Source organism: Crocuta crocuta, unplaced genomic scaffold, assembly GCF_008692635.1.
Source record: "Crocuta crocuta isolate KB4526 unplaced genomic scaffold, BGI_CrCroc_1.0 scaffold147, whole genome shotgun sequence".
Taxonomy (NCBI): Eukaryota; Metazoa; Chordata; class Mammalia; order Carnivora; family Hyaenidae; genus Crocuta; species Crocuta crocuta.
In genome coordinates, this window is record NW_027532594.1 from 7,042,306 (window position 1) to 7,056,996 (window position 14,691).

Sequence of the window (14,691 nt, forward strand, 5' to 3'; positions counted from 1 at the left end):
AATTTTAAAAGCTCTTATCCAAAAGAATACAAAAGATCTTTGGTCTTACTTTAGTAGCACTGGAATTAGTATACTTGCAAGCGCACACACACGTACACACAGTTTTTAACTTTGGAATAAGCTCACCCTAGAGTCACCAGTATAAAGCAGGTACTAATCCATTATCTTGGAAGTAAATCATCATTTTTTTCAACAGTAAGTAATGACCTGGAATACTTCTCTCAAAAATAAATGAGTAACTCCTTTTATTATTAAATCCCCATATTTGAGTGACTCTTCTACTTTCTAATGAGTATTTTCATTTGGTTGTTTTTTAAAAAAAATTTCCATTTAGTGTTATAGAAAATGTAGCCAAACGTCTGATTTCAGGTAGTTACACGATTGCCTAATACACATATAGCACTTTAGACCAAATCTAAACTTCTGCTGGAGTATATATCCTCATTAACACAAGCAATCAGGGGAAAAAAAAAAAAAAAAAAAAAAAAAAAAAAATCTNGAAAGAAATCTCTTCAGAAAAGTTCCCATTGTCCTGTACCTCTCTCATTAGGGAACATTTTGAAGCTTGCCATGTAGGGTGACCTATAAGGATTAACTACAGCATTTTGTGACGTAAAGAAAACTTAAAAATCTTATGAAACTGGTCCCCAATATCCGAGGCAGATGGCAGATCTATGTTCTGGATTGATTTTATTTCAAATAGAACAATTTCACAAATTGAATTAAGACTAAACAAATATAACCTTATGACATCCACTCTACTTTGAGTCTTCCTGGTGTCACAGGAGCATAAATATGCTTAGCTATATAATCTCAGCTGTGATTAAAACTAAAGGAAGGAAACACGAACTTTAATATTAAGATGATCTATCTTCAGAACGTTCCAATCTAGAAGTTGAAATACAAATTCAGAAATATGAAGTAGGAGTTTGTCACTTGTTTTCAGGAGAAATCTAAGTTCAACATTGGATAAATGTAATATGTAGACCAAAGTAAGAATTGATGTAAATAAAGAACGTGTTACATTGCTTGTCCATTTATTTACTGATAAATAATGGTCTGACAGAGGTGGGTAACACTTCTCCATTCACAGAGTCAATGTGCATAACACAATGGTCAATCACTTTAGAAATAAACTTACTCAGAGCTGAGAGAGGAAGAGAATTAGTGCAGGGGAACAGAGGAAATAAAGATAAAATCAAAGAAAAATGGCAGGAGATGATAAGTAAAGCAACTGTGCCCTATATCCTCCATCACTTTATTTATTTCCTCTGTGGCTCCTCATTTCCTGAGTCTCCAAATGAAAAGCTTTTTGGCTGACACATACTTTATATAAAGAAATGTACAAAAATTTGAAGTGAACAATTCATGAATGTATATGTGTGTGTGTGTGTGTATGTGTATGTGTGTATATATATATACACACACACACTACATGTAACCACTACCCATATGTAGATATAAGAAATTTCTAGGATACTGGAAGGCTGTCTTCAGAGAGCTTATATTTCATACATATTTATATACTAAAAGTAAAATATACTAAGCTCTCTGAAGACCAACAGCATGCCTACAATGAGACTGAGTCTTGACCCTTACTAGGTATGGGCCTTTCGACAAGTCACTTAACTTCTGTGAACTTCAGTTTTCTCTATTTGGAATAGTACCTCACTACTCTGTCTTATTTATGCCACAAGTTTGTAGCAAAATTTAAAAGTGACAAGTCTGTAAAAATGCCTTATAAATAATAAAACAATATATGAATGGAAGCAAGTATATTATTCTACTTCTACATAATCTTCATTGCCCATCATATTGTCTTTATTTAAAAGCACCTGACATGCGGGGCACGCCTGGGTGGCTTAGTTGGTTAAGTGTCTAACTTTGGTTCAGGTCATGATCTCACAGTTCGTGAGTTTGAGCCCCACAGTGGGCTCTGTGCTGAAAGCTCAGAGCCTGGAGCCTGCTTCAGATTCTGTGTCTCCCTCTCTCTGCCCCTCCCCTGCTTGTGCTCTGTCTCTGTCTCTCAAAAATAAATGAAATGTTAAAAAATTTTTTAAAGCACCGGACATGCTTATTGACAGACTGAAATTTTACTAGGAAACATCAGAAACAGATTCTGATGTTGCCAAATTGAGATAATAGGAAGCTTACATGCTTGTGTGGAAACATCAGACTTTCCTAGTGGCTCTGCTGGGAGTGTTCTCTCCTGGTTCTTCAACTTATGACTATTTCTTAGGAGCTAATTCCTCTGTCTACTACTCAAAATGTTTCACTCACAAAAATGTCCCTGACTCAATCTTGATCAGTCTCTGCATTTGCTTCTTGGTGAGCTCATCTACTCTGATGTGACTTCCAAGGCCAGATCTCTAATCTAGACTTCTACCCTCAATTAGGGACTTATTTATATGCCTGCTGCATATCTTCACCTAGTTATCTGACAGATACCTCATGCTCTATATTCCTAAATCATCATTTTCCCATCTAAATGTGATCTATGCCAGAACCCTGATCCTCATTCTTGACACCGCCTCCTCTTCATCTTTTTGTACATCTAATTCTTGTGGATTTATCCTCTAAATTTGCTTTTAAATCCTTACACAATTGCCAACTTTCATTTGAGCTACCCCAATAATATTCTCCCTGATTTCCTTACTTCTGTTCTTGTCCCCTTTCACACTGCTACTAGAGAGCTAGGTATAAGGCAAATTCACCTGTCACTGCCTCCATCCCACCTTAGCCATCCACTCCCATGATCATACTCCAAATTCTATTATTACCAATAATTACCCCCTCCACATCCAATTCTCTGACCACCGTCTCTCATCCTTCTAGTTTACTCCGTCTAGTACCCTGAGTTCCCATCTAACTCAAATTGCACAATCATAATCACAACCTTTCACACACTATTTCCTTCTTTGCCCTTCACCTGCTCTACAATTAATTACTTTTTCACAAAGCCATAACCCTTTGCTTGGGAGTTGTGGTCAAATCTAACCCTCTCTTATCTACACTTCTATCTGTGAATCTGAACATAGCTGGAAGATATCATTTTACTTTTCAGATGTGAACCTCAAATGGGCTGACCATACTACCTAGGTTTTATACTTTATTTTCTTAAATAACTACTCTCAAATTCTCCTAGATAACTATTTCATACTCTTCTTCTCCCCTCAAATCCAGAAAGCCCCTCCACTATGCTCATTCTGAGCTGAGAACAGTGCCTGTTATTTCACTGAGAAACTGAAGCAGTCAGAAGAGAGCTTCCACGCATTCTCCTAGCCATATCTACCCACCTACCAACATCTGCATCATATAACTTGGCTCTCTGCCTATTAAAATAGAGGAAGCAGCTATACTCTTAATTGATCTAATCCCCGGAACAAACTTGTGCAGTAGAGATAGCACATAATAAGTATTTGGTGGCAAATTCTTGAAAGGCCTAGATTAAGTTGATATCCAGAAGGCCTCTAAACATGATCTTCTGGGGAAGAGTCATTTATGCTTTTATTCAAGCAATCAACGAGTATGTAATGAGCACTATTTAAGAGGCACTGTGTTTGTTACTGAGGATTCAAAGCCTAGCAATAATTTTATGTTGAAGTTAAGCAGGGCAGTGAAAACTGGTATATTAAAAAATAAACAAAATTTTAAAAACTCAAATTAGGCATAAACAGAAAGATATTCATTCAACTGTAAACTATTATCGGGGGAGTGCCACAGCTGAGGAGATGTCCTAGAGAGACAAAAGGACTTTACTTTCATTTTGCATGCTTGTCTGCATTCATTTTGTTCTAATAGTGGATACAAATTATTTTTAATAAAAAGCATATTTAAAACTAATTAGAGTTAGAAACTGCTAAATGTCATGAGGGAGATACAGATGAAAGAAATAAAGATTAAAAAAAAAAAGGAGTTTCTGAAGCTGTTTAAATCCAGAAAAAATAGTTTTAGGATCTCCAATATGACCATTTTCAGGGCCAGCTTGGTCCAAATTCATAACCCTTAAAGTTCCAAAACAATCTGAGATAGAAGATAGTACTTCTCACAAGTTCATTCAGGATTTCCTGGAAATTTCCAAATTATCAGGAATACTTTGGGTTAGCCAAAAAAAAAAAAAAAAAAAAGTGACTATCCAATTTGGCCCATCTAGGAAGGGGAAGTAAATTATCCAATTCATACTTTCTCAGATTTGTTCCCATATTTACAAATAAAGATCAGATACACTATATATTTGCCTTATAATTAGAGAAGGCATTTGTAAGAACTAAAGAAAGCTGTAAATTTAAAAAAAATTTACTTTCCAATTTGTGATTTTAAGCTAATAGTGAATAATTGTACAGCTGCCTTTGGATCTTCAAGGATGAAACTAAGATTCAAGAATTTAATTTTTTGTTTACACACTCAATTTATGTGTTCATCACAGACCATATCAGTGACCGCAGTTTAAATTATTTAATGGAATGTACAAATCAAATACACCACAATCTCTTGTACCTTCCATATCCTATGCTGTGTCATTAGGAGTTATTTTGAAGTCATCAGGGATGCTTATGTTCTGATAATATTTTAATAAAAAAACAATCACATAAAATCATCCTCAAGCAGTTACATATGTTATACATTTTCAAATTAGATGAAATGTGAGAATAACGTTAAACTCACGGTATAGAGAGGAAATAAGAAAAATAAGGACACCTGAATTTTATATAAAGAACATATTTCCATATGTGAAAGAATTACTGTGTCTTGGTGCCCAAAAGAATTGCAGAATTGGAAAGCCAAATGTTTTATGTAACTCTAGAAGAGCCAGAAAGATCATAGTTAATAATGAGTGTATGATAAAAGTATAGGAGAAAGCAGTTTCAAAGAGAAGTGATTGAAGAATACAGCTTTCTTTTAAATATAAACATTCTATGTAATATTATCCAAAGTCCAAAATTTTAGAATAAATCATTTTATGGTAGGTATCTCTTTTGCATTTTAATAGGAGGAATCAAGCAACTTCAAGAATGCAAACATACTTTAAGATCCTATGATCTTACATTTTTGGTGAAAGAATTATTTTTCTGAGTGACTGCAAACTAATGAGATAATTTGTTAAAATTTATACTACCAAAAATCCTTATCTGGAACCCCAAAGCCTCACTCGGAAGATGCTATTAAGTATTTCCAAGTACTGTCTTTACCTTCTTAGTCTGATCCAGTTTTTAAATATCCTTAATTCCTTCTTATGTGTAGACTAAATTTTTCTTACTTAATAAATCAGAAAGGCCAAGCTGAACTCATCTGGCATTAAGTGAAAAAAATGATGAAACTATATAACATTGGACACATATAATACTTTATGATAGCTGTAGACTTTTCTAGCTACTGCAACCTTAGACATAAATGGAAAATAATTAAAACACATCAATAACATTAAATACTCTTGTAGCTTTGCATTTTAGAAGGTAGTATTTATTTTTGTAACTTTACTTAAATATAATAAAAATAATTCAAAAAACATAAATTACATAGCAGGCTATACAAATATTCTACAGTAACTAAAACAGTTATATTGACCTAATCTCTTATTTCCAATGAAATTTTAGATGAAGCACCTTACCTCATTTCTCATGATTCTCCAAAGATTTAGTGTAATTCGGCCAACAATATTTATCTCACTCATTGTTTCTGATCCATACTCATCTCTTTCAGCTGCAAACCTGTTCTCAATTTTGTCATCTACAGAAATGAATACAGACTTCATCAGGACTCACAGAAACTAAATTTCCAAGCAAATTATGCCAAATAAAAAGAGGATAAAAATGAAGGATTAAAGAAGAAACATAATTCACTATTTTGTATTAGACTTAGAGATTGAAGATCTCTATTTTGATTAATAAAATAATTTTCTTTCCTCTAAGTTATGAAAGTGGGATGCCTGGGTGGCTTAGTTGGTTGAGTGTCTGATTCCTGATTTTAGATCAGGTCACAATCTATCTCATGGTCTGTGAGTTCAAGCCCCGCACTGGGCTCTGTGCCATCAGTGGATTCTCTTGGGAGAATCTCTCCCTCTTAGGATTCGGTCTCTCCCTTTCTCTGCCCTCCTCTGCTCATGCTCTAATAAATGAAACTTAAGAAAAAAAAAAGATTCTAAGTTATTAAAGAATTTTCTGAAATATAACTGAAAATTATCTATTTTTAAATAATGAAAATGTGTATACACACATATTTTAAAAATAATAATCCCTTTTCACTTTAAATTTGGTTCATTTCTGGTGCCATTTTAATGAACACCTAACATTAAAGCATTTCTTTGGTATTAGGATGAATATGTTTATAGTTACACTGGTCATTTCCTGGAAAACACGGTAGAGTTTTTAACCTAAAGAACTCTCTGAAAATTTGCTGACATCAATTAATGATACTCATATTCAGAATGAAATTCTCCTAACTTTGCATGGACAACTAGATCAAGAGTAGAGTTCTGATTCTAGTTTCTTAGGTGATGACTTTACCTAGAATGCAATTTAAAATGTGTTTCTCTTAAATAACACTGGGTATATAGAAATGTTGATTAGAGGATCTGGAATAATAAATATATTTACCATATATTGAATGTCTATTATGTTCTAAGAACTTTATCATCTCTTTTACTTTAACCTAGCCACTTTATTATGTTAGTATAATTTTCACTTTGCATTGTAGTAAATTCTACTCAGAAATGTTATATTTTGTCCCAGGTCATATAGAAATACAACCAATACTATAAACCAGGGTTACCGGATTCCAGAGAGACCATGTGCACACATTCATCCCTATTCTTTAAAGAGATGATGTTCAAAAGTTTTTTCATTTAACACTTCTATAATGTTTACTGTGGTCTTAGGCACTGTTCTAAGCACTTCACAATTGCTCTATGAGATAAGTTCTATTATCACTCTCATTTTACAGAAGAACAAACTGAAGTATAAATATGTTAAGTAACCTGTCTGACATCACATAGCTAGTTAGCAGACCACCAGGATTTGCACCCAGGCGGCTCTCCTCCAGAACCTGTGCTCTTTATTGACTTCCTAACTATCCCCTTTCTATTGGACCACCTTGCCTCATAAAAATGGTTTCTGCACAGCAAAGGAAACAATCAATAAAACTAACAGGCAACTGATGGACTAGGAAAAGATAGTTGCAAATGACATATCAGATAAAGGGCTAGTATCCAAAATCTATAAGGAACTCATTAAACTCCACACCTGAAAAACAAACAATCCAGTGAAGAAATGGGCAGAAGACATGAACAGACACTTCTCCAAAAAGGACATCCAGATGGCCAACAGACACATGAAACGATGCTCAGCGTCCTCGTCATCAGGGAAATACAAATCAAAACCACACTGAGATACCACCTCACGCCAGTCAGAGTGGCTAAAATGAGCAAATCAGAGGACTCTAGATGCTGGCGAGGATGTGGAGAAACGGGCACCCTCCTACACTGTTGGTGGGAATGTAAACTGGTACAGCCCCTCTGGAAAACAGTGTGGAGGTTCCTCAAAAAACTAACAATAGAACTCCCCTATGACCCAGCAATAGCACTGCTAGGAATTTACCCAAGGGATACAGAAATGCTGATGCATAGGAGCACATGTACCCCAATGTTCATAGCAGCACTCTCAACAATAGCCAAATCATGGAAAGAGCCTAAGTGTCCATCAACAGATGAATGGATCAAGAAGATGTGGTTTATCTATACCATGGAATACTACATGGCAATGAGAAACAATGAAATCTGGCCATGTGTAGCAACATGGATGGAACTAGAGGGTGTTATGCTGAGCGAAATAAGTCAGGCAGAGAAGGACAGATACCATATGTTTTCATGTATAGGTGGATTAGGAAGAACTTAATGGAGGACCATGGGGGAGGAGAAGGGGAAAAAATAGTTGGGGAAGAGGGAGTGAAGCAAATCATGAGAGACTCTTGAATGCTGAGAACAAACTGAGGGCTGATGGAAGTGGGGGAGAGGGGAAGGGGGGTGATAGGCATGGGGGAGGGCACTTGTTGGGATGAGAACTGGGTGTTATATGGAAACCAACTCGACAATAAACTATTTAAGAAAAAAAAAATGGTTTCTTCAGTGTTCTAAAAGCATAAGAGCTTGGGGCTCCTGGCTGGCTCAGTCAGTAGACCATGCGGCTATTGATCTCAAGGTTGTGAGTTCAAGCGCCACACTGGGTGCAGAGCCTACTTAAATAAATAAATAAACAATAATAAATAAATAAATGGACAAGCGCTTTCATTTACTCTTCTGATCTTAAGTCATATACCTTATCTGTTACAGCTAATTAAACTAATAAGTACACCTGAACATTCATGCTGCCTCTCCTGAATATTCAGAAACCTATCCCAAATTAAATGTTCAGAAAATTGAAATATATCACACTATTTCTAGCACGCAAGGGACAAAGAAGCTACAAAAAGTTTATGCAATAAAAAACTAAAATTATCACTACCTTTTTTTCCAAGGTTTTTGCATACTTCAAAATATTTATGGTCTTTGAATCTTCTAGCTTCAGCCTTTCCCTTTAAGATTACTAACACTTAAGACAGTGTACTGAAGTCATAACCTCTCTCAGGAGTTCTCTTGATTAATTTTCACCAGTACATCCAAAGTATATGCTCTGTTGTCCTATTAAGACTTGTGGATTTAAAACCAAGTTATTAAAAATTCTATAGTTATAAAGAAAAAAAATTCTGAAAGATGCTTTATCAACTTTAATTTTGGTATGAATGTTACTATTGCCTTCTTCCTTTGAACAGAATCAGACCTGTGGGAAATAGCCTTCAAAATTCATGACAGTTTTTATAGCCTGATACCCAAATAAATATCAACAGTTAGTGTTCCAACCAAAAAGCATAAAACACAGAACCAAAGTAAAATTATGCTACATCAACCAAAGAAATGTTGTGTATTCATAATGATTATGAAGACCATCTCATAATACAGAAAAATACTTACAATAGGATGCTAGATGAAAGAATAAAAATGGGATATATGTATGATTAAAGTTATATAAAAGAGGCTTACATATGTATATGAAAAATGACTGAAAGAAAAAATACAACAAATATATTAACAGCATATATAACAGCAAGATGGGGGTGTTTTTTCTTTTTTTTCTTGATTTTTGAATTTGTCCATAATGGAGTTAGGATACATCTAGACCTTACACAATTTAGTATTAAAATTAGGCTACAGCAACAGTAGTTTTTAACACCTTGTCTTTATTTACTTTGTAATTTACTCTGCAGTTGAACTACAAAATATTCACAATGCTTCGTACCTGGCACCCGAGAGATCATCTGACATAAATCAACACGTAAGGCAGCAGCCCTTTGTAAGAGGTAACCCCAGGAATGCATCTGAATTTCATATCCAAGCAGAATATCAGGATCATACCTAAAGGAATGAAAAAATTGAACAAGGACCACACATTTGAATCTTTAATCAGAAGGACGGTTTCTTCGTGATATGAAGTACAAAAAATAAAAATCTATTCAGTTTCTCAGATGGAGAAAGGATGGTACAGTGGTACCTATAGAATTTCTATACAAGAAGGAAAAGGGCTATTAGAGTTCCTATTTGAATCTACTTTTGTAAAGCAAACATAGTTTTTACTGAAACTGTGTATTTATTTGATATGACTTAGGAAAGAAGCTGATAGAAATTGGGATGAGAGAGGCAGTACCACTTAAGTATAAGACAATGATGGAGAATATCATGAGAGTGGGGGCAGGGTGAGGTGTGAGGACATGTGTGGATACATGTTTTGAACAAGATCCCCCCCAGGTCATTTTGTTGCTACTTCTCTATCCCTCTAACCTATATTGTCCTTAAACAGTTTTAATGCTGAGAAAGAAAATGAAAACAGCTTCCTTTTTCCACTTAATTTTAATTAATGACTTGGTCCTCAAAGGAAGTAAGCCCTCAGTAATGAGAAATTCGTCCTGTAAACTTAAGAAGAAGGTGACTCAGTTTAATGGAAGAATGAAATATTAACAGGGATGAGATTAATGTGGAGAAGATAAGCATCAGAAACTAGGGGAAAAAACGTGCTCACTGCAGTCACACATTTGCACTGGTAAAACTGCATTGACAATGTGCATACAACTCAGAAACATCGTCTTTGTGGCTCCTCTTAGGACTTTCATAGTGCTCACCATAGAAAAATGTTTGGTTATGGTACAAGAGAAAACAAACTTGAAGATTTACTTCAGTGGAAAAATTGTATGGAGAAAAAAAAGAGAGAGAGAAAAAAAATATTATAGTTGTAATCTGAGAACAGAAACTTTGAGAGCAACAGATACAACAATGCTCCAAATCAGAAGCTCTAAATTACTGATTATTTTCTTATTTATAAAAGCCAAAAAGCAGAGTGAAAGATCATATAAACCTCTAAATTTGGGTTTTATATCATTGGTTATAGTCGCTCTGAATCGGGGGATGTGCAGCCTGTCCAGATTGTTATTATTTAACACCTGAAGTCTTACTCGAAGTATCCGAGTAGTAGGATCATACTAATCTGCTGATGTGACCTATAAAGCGCTGCTCTATAAGTCCATCCTATAACAATGAATCATAAGCAGATCACAAGATCTATTTTTAGAACTGGTTTGCTAATATTTTACCATACTTCCATAGCTGCTTTCTTAAAATGATGAGGCTGAATGGCTTTAGTTTTCACTTAGTTAACAAATACAAGAATGTCACAGAAATGTCTCATTTTTAATACTGGAGTTTAAATGGCTGATGTCAAAAGAATTAGTTCAAACGTTTGCAAAAGCATTCTTTTTATTATGTTCCTTTAAGGCCCTATCAAAATACATTCTATAATATAAATTTCAACATCTGGTAATCTGCTTGTGATCTGCTATTATAGCAGACTTCTAGAGTAGCTCTCAAACTTGTCAAGAGAAAAAGATAATGTATATATTATCCATGTGTTTTTCTTTATACAAATAGGGTTGAAATTTCTGAGAAAACCACTTCATTTAATGATTACTTATCGGTTAATTTAATAGAAGAGCCAAATGGACCTTTTCACCAACCTACAAAAAAGTGTTTTCTTGGTAGAAAAGTGCCTCATGGCAGGCAATTCTGGAACAAAGGGCAGGGATAAGACATGAGCATGGGGGAAGCAAAGGAAAACAATGCATTATGCTACAGTGAGGCAACTATTTAATCTCAGATATTAGAGACTATAAAGGTAGACTAATTCTTAAAAAACAAAAAACAAAAACAAAGTCCAGAAAGATCCTAGGGCACCTAAGCAAACAGAAGTCTCCCAATACCTTCCTGCTCATTAGTCTTCTAACATAACATAATAGGTTAAATTATCTTTGTTGATAGCAACTTCATCAATTCTTCAGTTAAGTTAAACTCTCTTCAGAGCAGTTATCGGAAAGACCAGTGCGTCTTCCTGAAAACTATGCACGGTCTAAATTTGAGAAACTGGGGCAGAAATATATCAAGTGGCTCTAAGAATTATCAGCGGTAGGAGATTGAAGGATTCCCATATACATACATCAGAACCCATGCAGCTGACTGCCTTTAATACCAAGAACAACCAGAATAGGCATTACAATGTGGCCACAGTTGGCCTTGATCTTAAGAGAAGAATTTGGAAGACTGTTGGAGTTCCTATTGCATACACCTGTAAGCACAGGTGTATGAAGAAGATGCCAGATGATTACAGAGCCCTTCTTCTTCTTCTATAAAGGCAGTTCTTCTGACTTCTTTATCTGAATTTCTTGGATTCATAAAACATCTTATTACTGCAAGCATTATTATTCCAGTTAGCTACATGCTATGTTGCGGCACCTAATGGAGTTGGTTAAGTACACTTATTTTTTGATGTTTTGGAAAAACATATTTTTAAAAGTAGTCTATTTTATACACTGCTACTGCTCAGACTGACTGCTGAAAAAAAAAACAAAAAATACTCTGCTTCTCGTAAGTGATTAGATTTTAGTTTAAGAGAAGTGGGTAGTTTCAATATTTTCCAGATCTATTATGTATATTTATTTTGTTACCAAGAGGCCATTTCATCTAAAGAGACTCTTAAGGATGATAAAACAGGTCTCAAGTTCAAAATACCAAGGATTTCACTTCTTCTGTGAAAACATTTGGTGACAATAACAAAATCTTTGTGACTTGTTCTTCAATTTTGGTGAATTTGATCTACCCTACCTGGTTTTTAAAAGTTATGGAAAGAATAAGGTTGGGTAGATGGGATTAGTGGTGAAGGAAAAAATAAAACTGGAGAAAATGGAAGCAACAGAAATATGAAAATGATTTACTTGCTTAGGGAGAAAAAAAGTTGCTTCCACAACTAAAATTTTAAATAACCCATTAACATCTGTACCGAAGAGAGATGAGAGGGTTCTAACTAGGCAGTGGCAACGGCAGGGTGGGGTGGGGGAAAGGAATGATCTTGAAACAGAGTTCTGAGGTTAAATAGATAAAATGTACTATATGCATGGAGGGAAGAGAAAAAGGAAGAAAGCAAAGCTTATATTCAAGTTAGGAAGGCTGAGAAAAATGGAAAATTGTTAATAAGTTCAAGGATATACAGAGAAAGAAAAATGTGACAAGATGACAATGGATTTGCTTTTACTTGTTTAATATAATTTCATACTACTTTTTATGTTTGCCATTTGAGGAGGTAAATATTAAGAATGGAAAAACACAGACAAAACTCTGAAAGTGTGCATCTATCTTTTATTCAACTTTATATTTAGCACCTAGTATACCTTACACTCAGAGTTAACATTTTTGTACTGAAACTAAGAGTTTTATGTGCATTATCTCATTTAATTTTCATATCTATTACCTGTTTTAGATAGGGAAACTAAAGGTTAGAGAGATAAGTAACTTGCTCAAGACAAAAATACAAATGCAATGAACTAGATGGAACTACAGAATATTATGCTAAGCAAAATAAGTCAGTCAGAGAAAGACAAATACTACATGATTTCACTCACGTGGACTTTAGGAAACAAAGCAAATGAAAAAAGGAAAAAAGAGACAAACCAAGAAATGGACTCTTAGCTATAGAGAACTGATGATTACTAGAAAGAAGGTGGGTGGGGCGATGGCGGAAATAGGTTGATGGGGATTAAAGAATAGACTTGCCAGGCAGAGAAGGACAAATATCATATGTTTGCACGTATAGGATTAGGAGGAACTTGACGGAGGAACAAGGGGGAGAAGAAGGGCGGAAATGGTGGGGGAAAGGGAGAGAGGCAAACCATGAGAGACTCTTGAATGCTGACAAAAACTGAGGACTGATGGATGTGGGGGGGGGGATGGGCATGGAGGAGGACACTTGTGGGGATGAGCACTGAGTGTTATGTGGAAACTAATTTGACAATGAACTATTTGTAAGAAAAAAATAAATAAATAAAAGTGCTACCTGCAATAAATAAATAAAGAAAGAAAGAAAGAAAGAAAGAAAGAATAGACTTGCTGTGATGAGCAAGGGGTGATGTATGGAACTATGGAATCACTATATTGTATACCTGAAATATTACACTGTATATTCATGAACTAGAATGAAAATAAAAACTTAAAAAAAAAACCCTGTCCTTCAAGTAACATCTTCCATTCGTTAAGATATATATGTTTAAGATATAGATGTAGAAATATATAAAATAGCCACATTCTTTAAAAAAAAATTACAGAGCTGGCTGACTCCAAAATCTATGTTGTTAACAAAGCCTATGTTGAGTAGGTACTCAACAAAGGGGCTGAAAGATTGAAATAATCTTTTAGGGTATTGTTTAGAATAATTATAAAAGACATTACAAAACAGAAATGTTGCTATTTAAGCATTTAATAACCATATGATCTTCTAGAGTAAGAACCAGAAATTAGTTTTATTTTGTTTACTGCATTTTTCTTAATGACTAGTATAATTCATGTTATGGACATGAAGAAAAGTTACTACATTTGCAAGTGGCTGCTAAAATTCTCAATGTTGGCAGATAAGCCTGTTGCTGGGAATATATCTAATGAAGTATACGTAAGCATTCAAAGCCCAGGGACATTACTGGACATGTGCTGGCACACAAAATGGTATTGACTGAAACTCTGCATGTTCTTTTTGCTAAGCTGCTTGCAGAAAAGTGTGGGCACTGAAGCATCTGACACGTTGACGACAACCTCTGAGAGAAGATAAAAGGTAAGAATGACAATGGCAAGACTCAAATGGATGGGAATCTATCCAGTCACCAGTGCTATAAAAAGTAAAAATACTTTTCTCTTATTTTCTCCCTAGAGTGGTGGGTAAGCAGTATATTATTTTTGATGTCCTGACATTTAATTTAATTTTGTTTTGTTGAAAACATGTTCTGGTTTTCTAAATTTCAAAATGGTTTATGTTAACACATCTGGGTGGGACTGAATCAGATATTCAGTCTGTAGGATATCATCTTGATCTTTCATGCAGAATACTGTCTCAGTTCTACAGGAAAGGAGTTCAACTACAGAAAGCAAACTATAGAAAGCAATATCGAAAGGGTTGTGTGTAATGGCATGCTCAAGGAGAGCTTTTATCCACACATAAAGATACAAAGGCTATTTTCTAGCCTGCTTTAGGTATTTAAAAACTTAAGTCTAGCAATGGGCAGAAATTTGAGGTTCCTAGA

The 14,691-nt window shown here is 34.8% G+C and overlaps 1 protein-coding gene across 2 annotated transcripts in view; it reads right to left on the reverse strand.

The window, feature by feature from the left end:
• Positions 1 to 14,691, reverse strand: part of REV3L (REV3 like, DNA directed polymerase zeta catalytic subunit) — a 175,192-nt gene that overhangs the window by 43,047 nt on the left and 117,454 nt on the right. For both annotated transcript variants that reach the window (XM_077779953.1, XM_077779951.1), the window contains 2 exons: positions 9,327 to 9,442; positions 5,609 to 5,727 (listed from right to left, as the gene is read on the reverse strand). In XM_077779953.1, the coding sequence (XP_077636079.1) occupies positions 5,609 to 5,727; positions 9,327 to 9,442 (235 nt within the window). The remainder of the gene's footprint in view (positions 1 to 5,608; positions 5,728 to 9,326; positions 9,443 to 14,691) is intronic.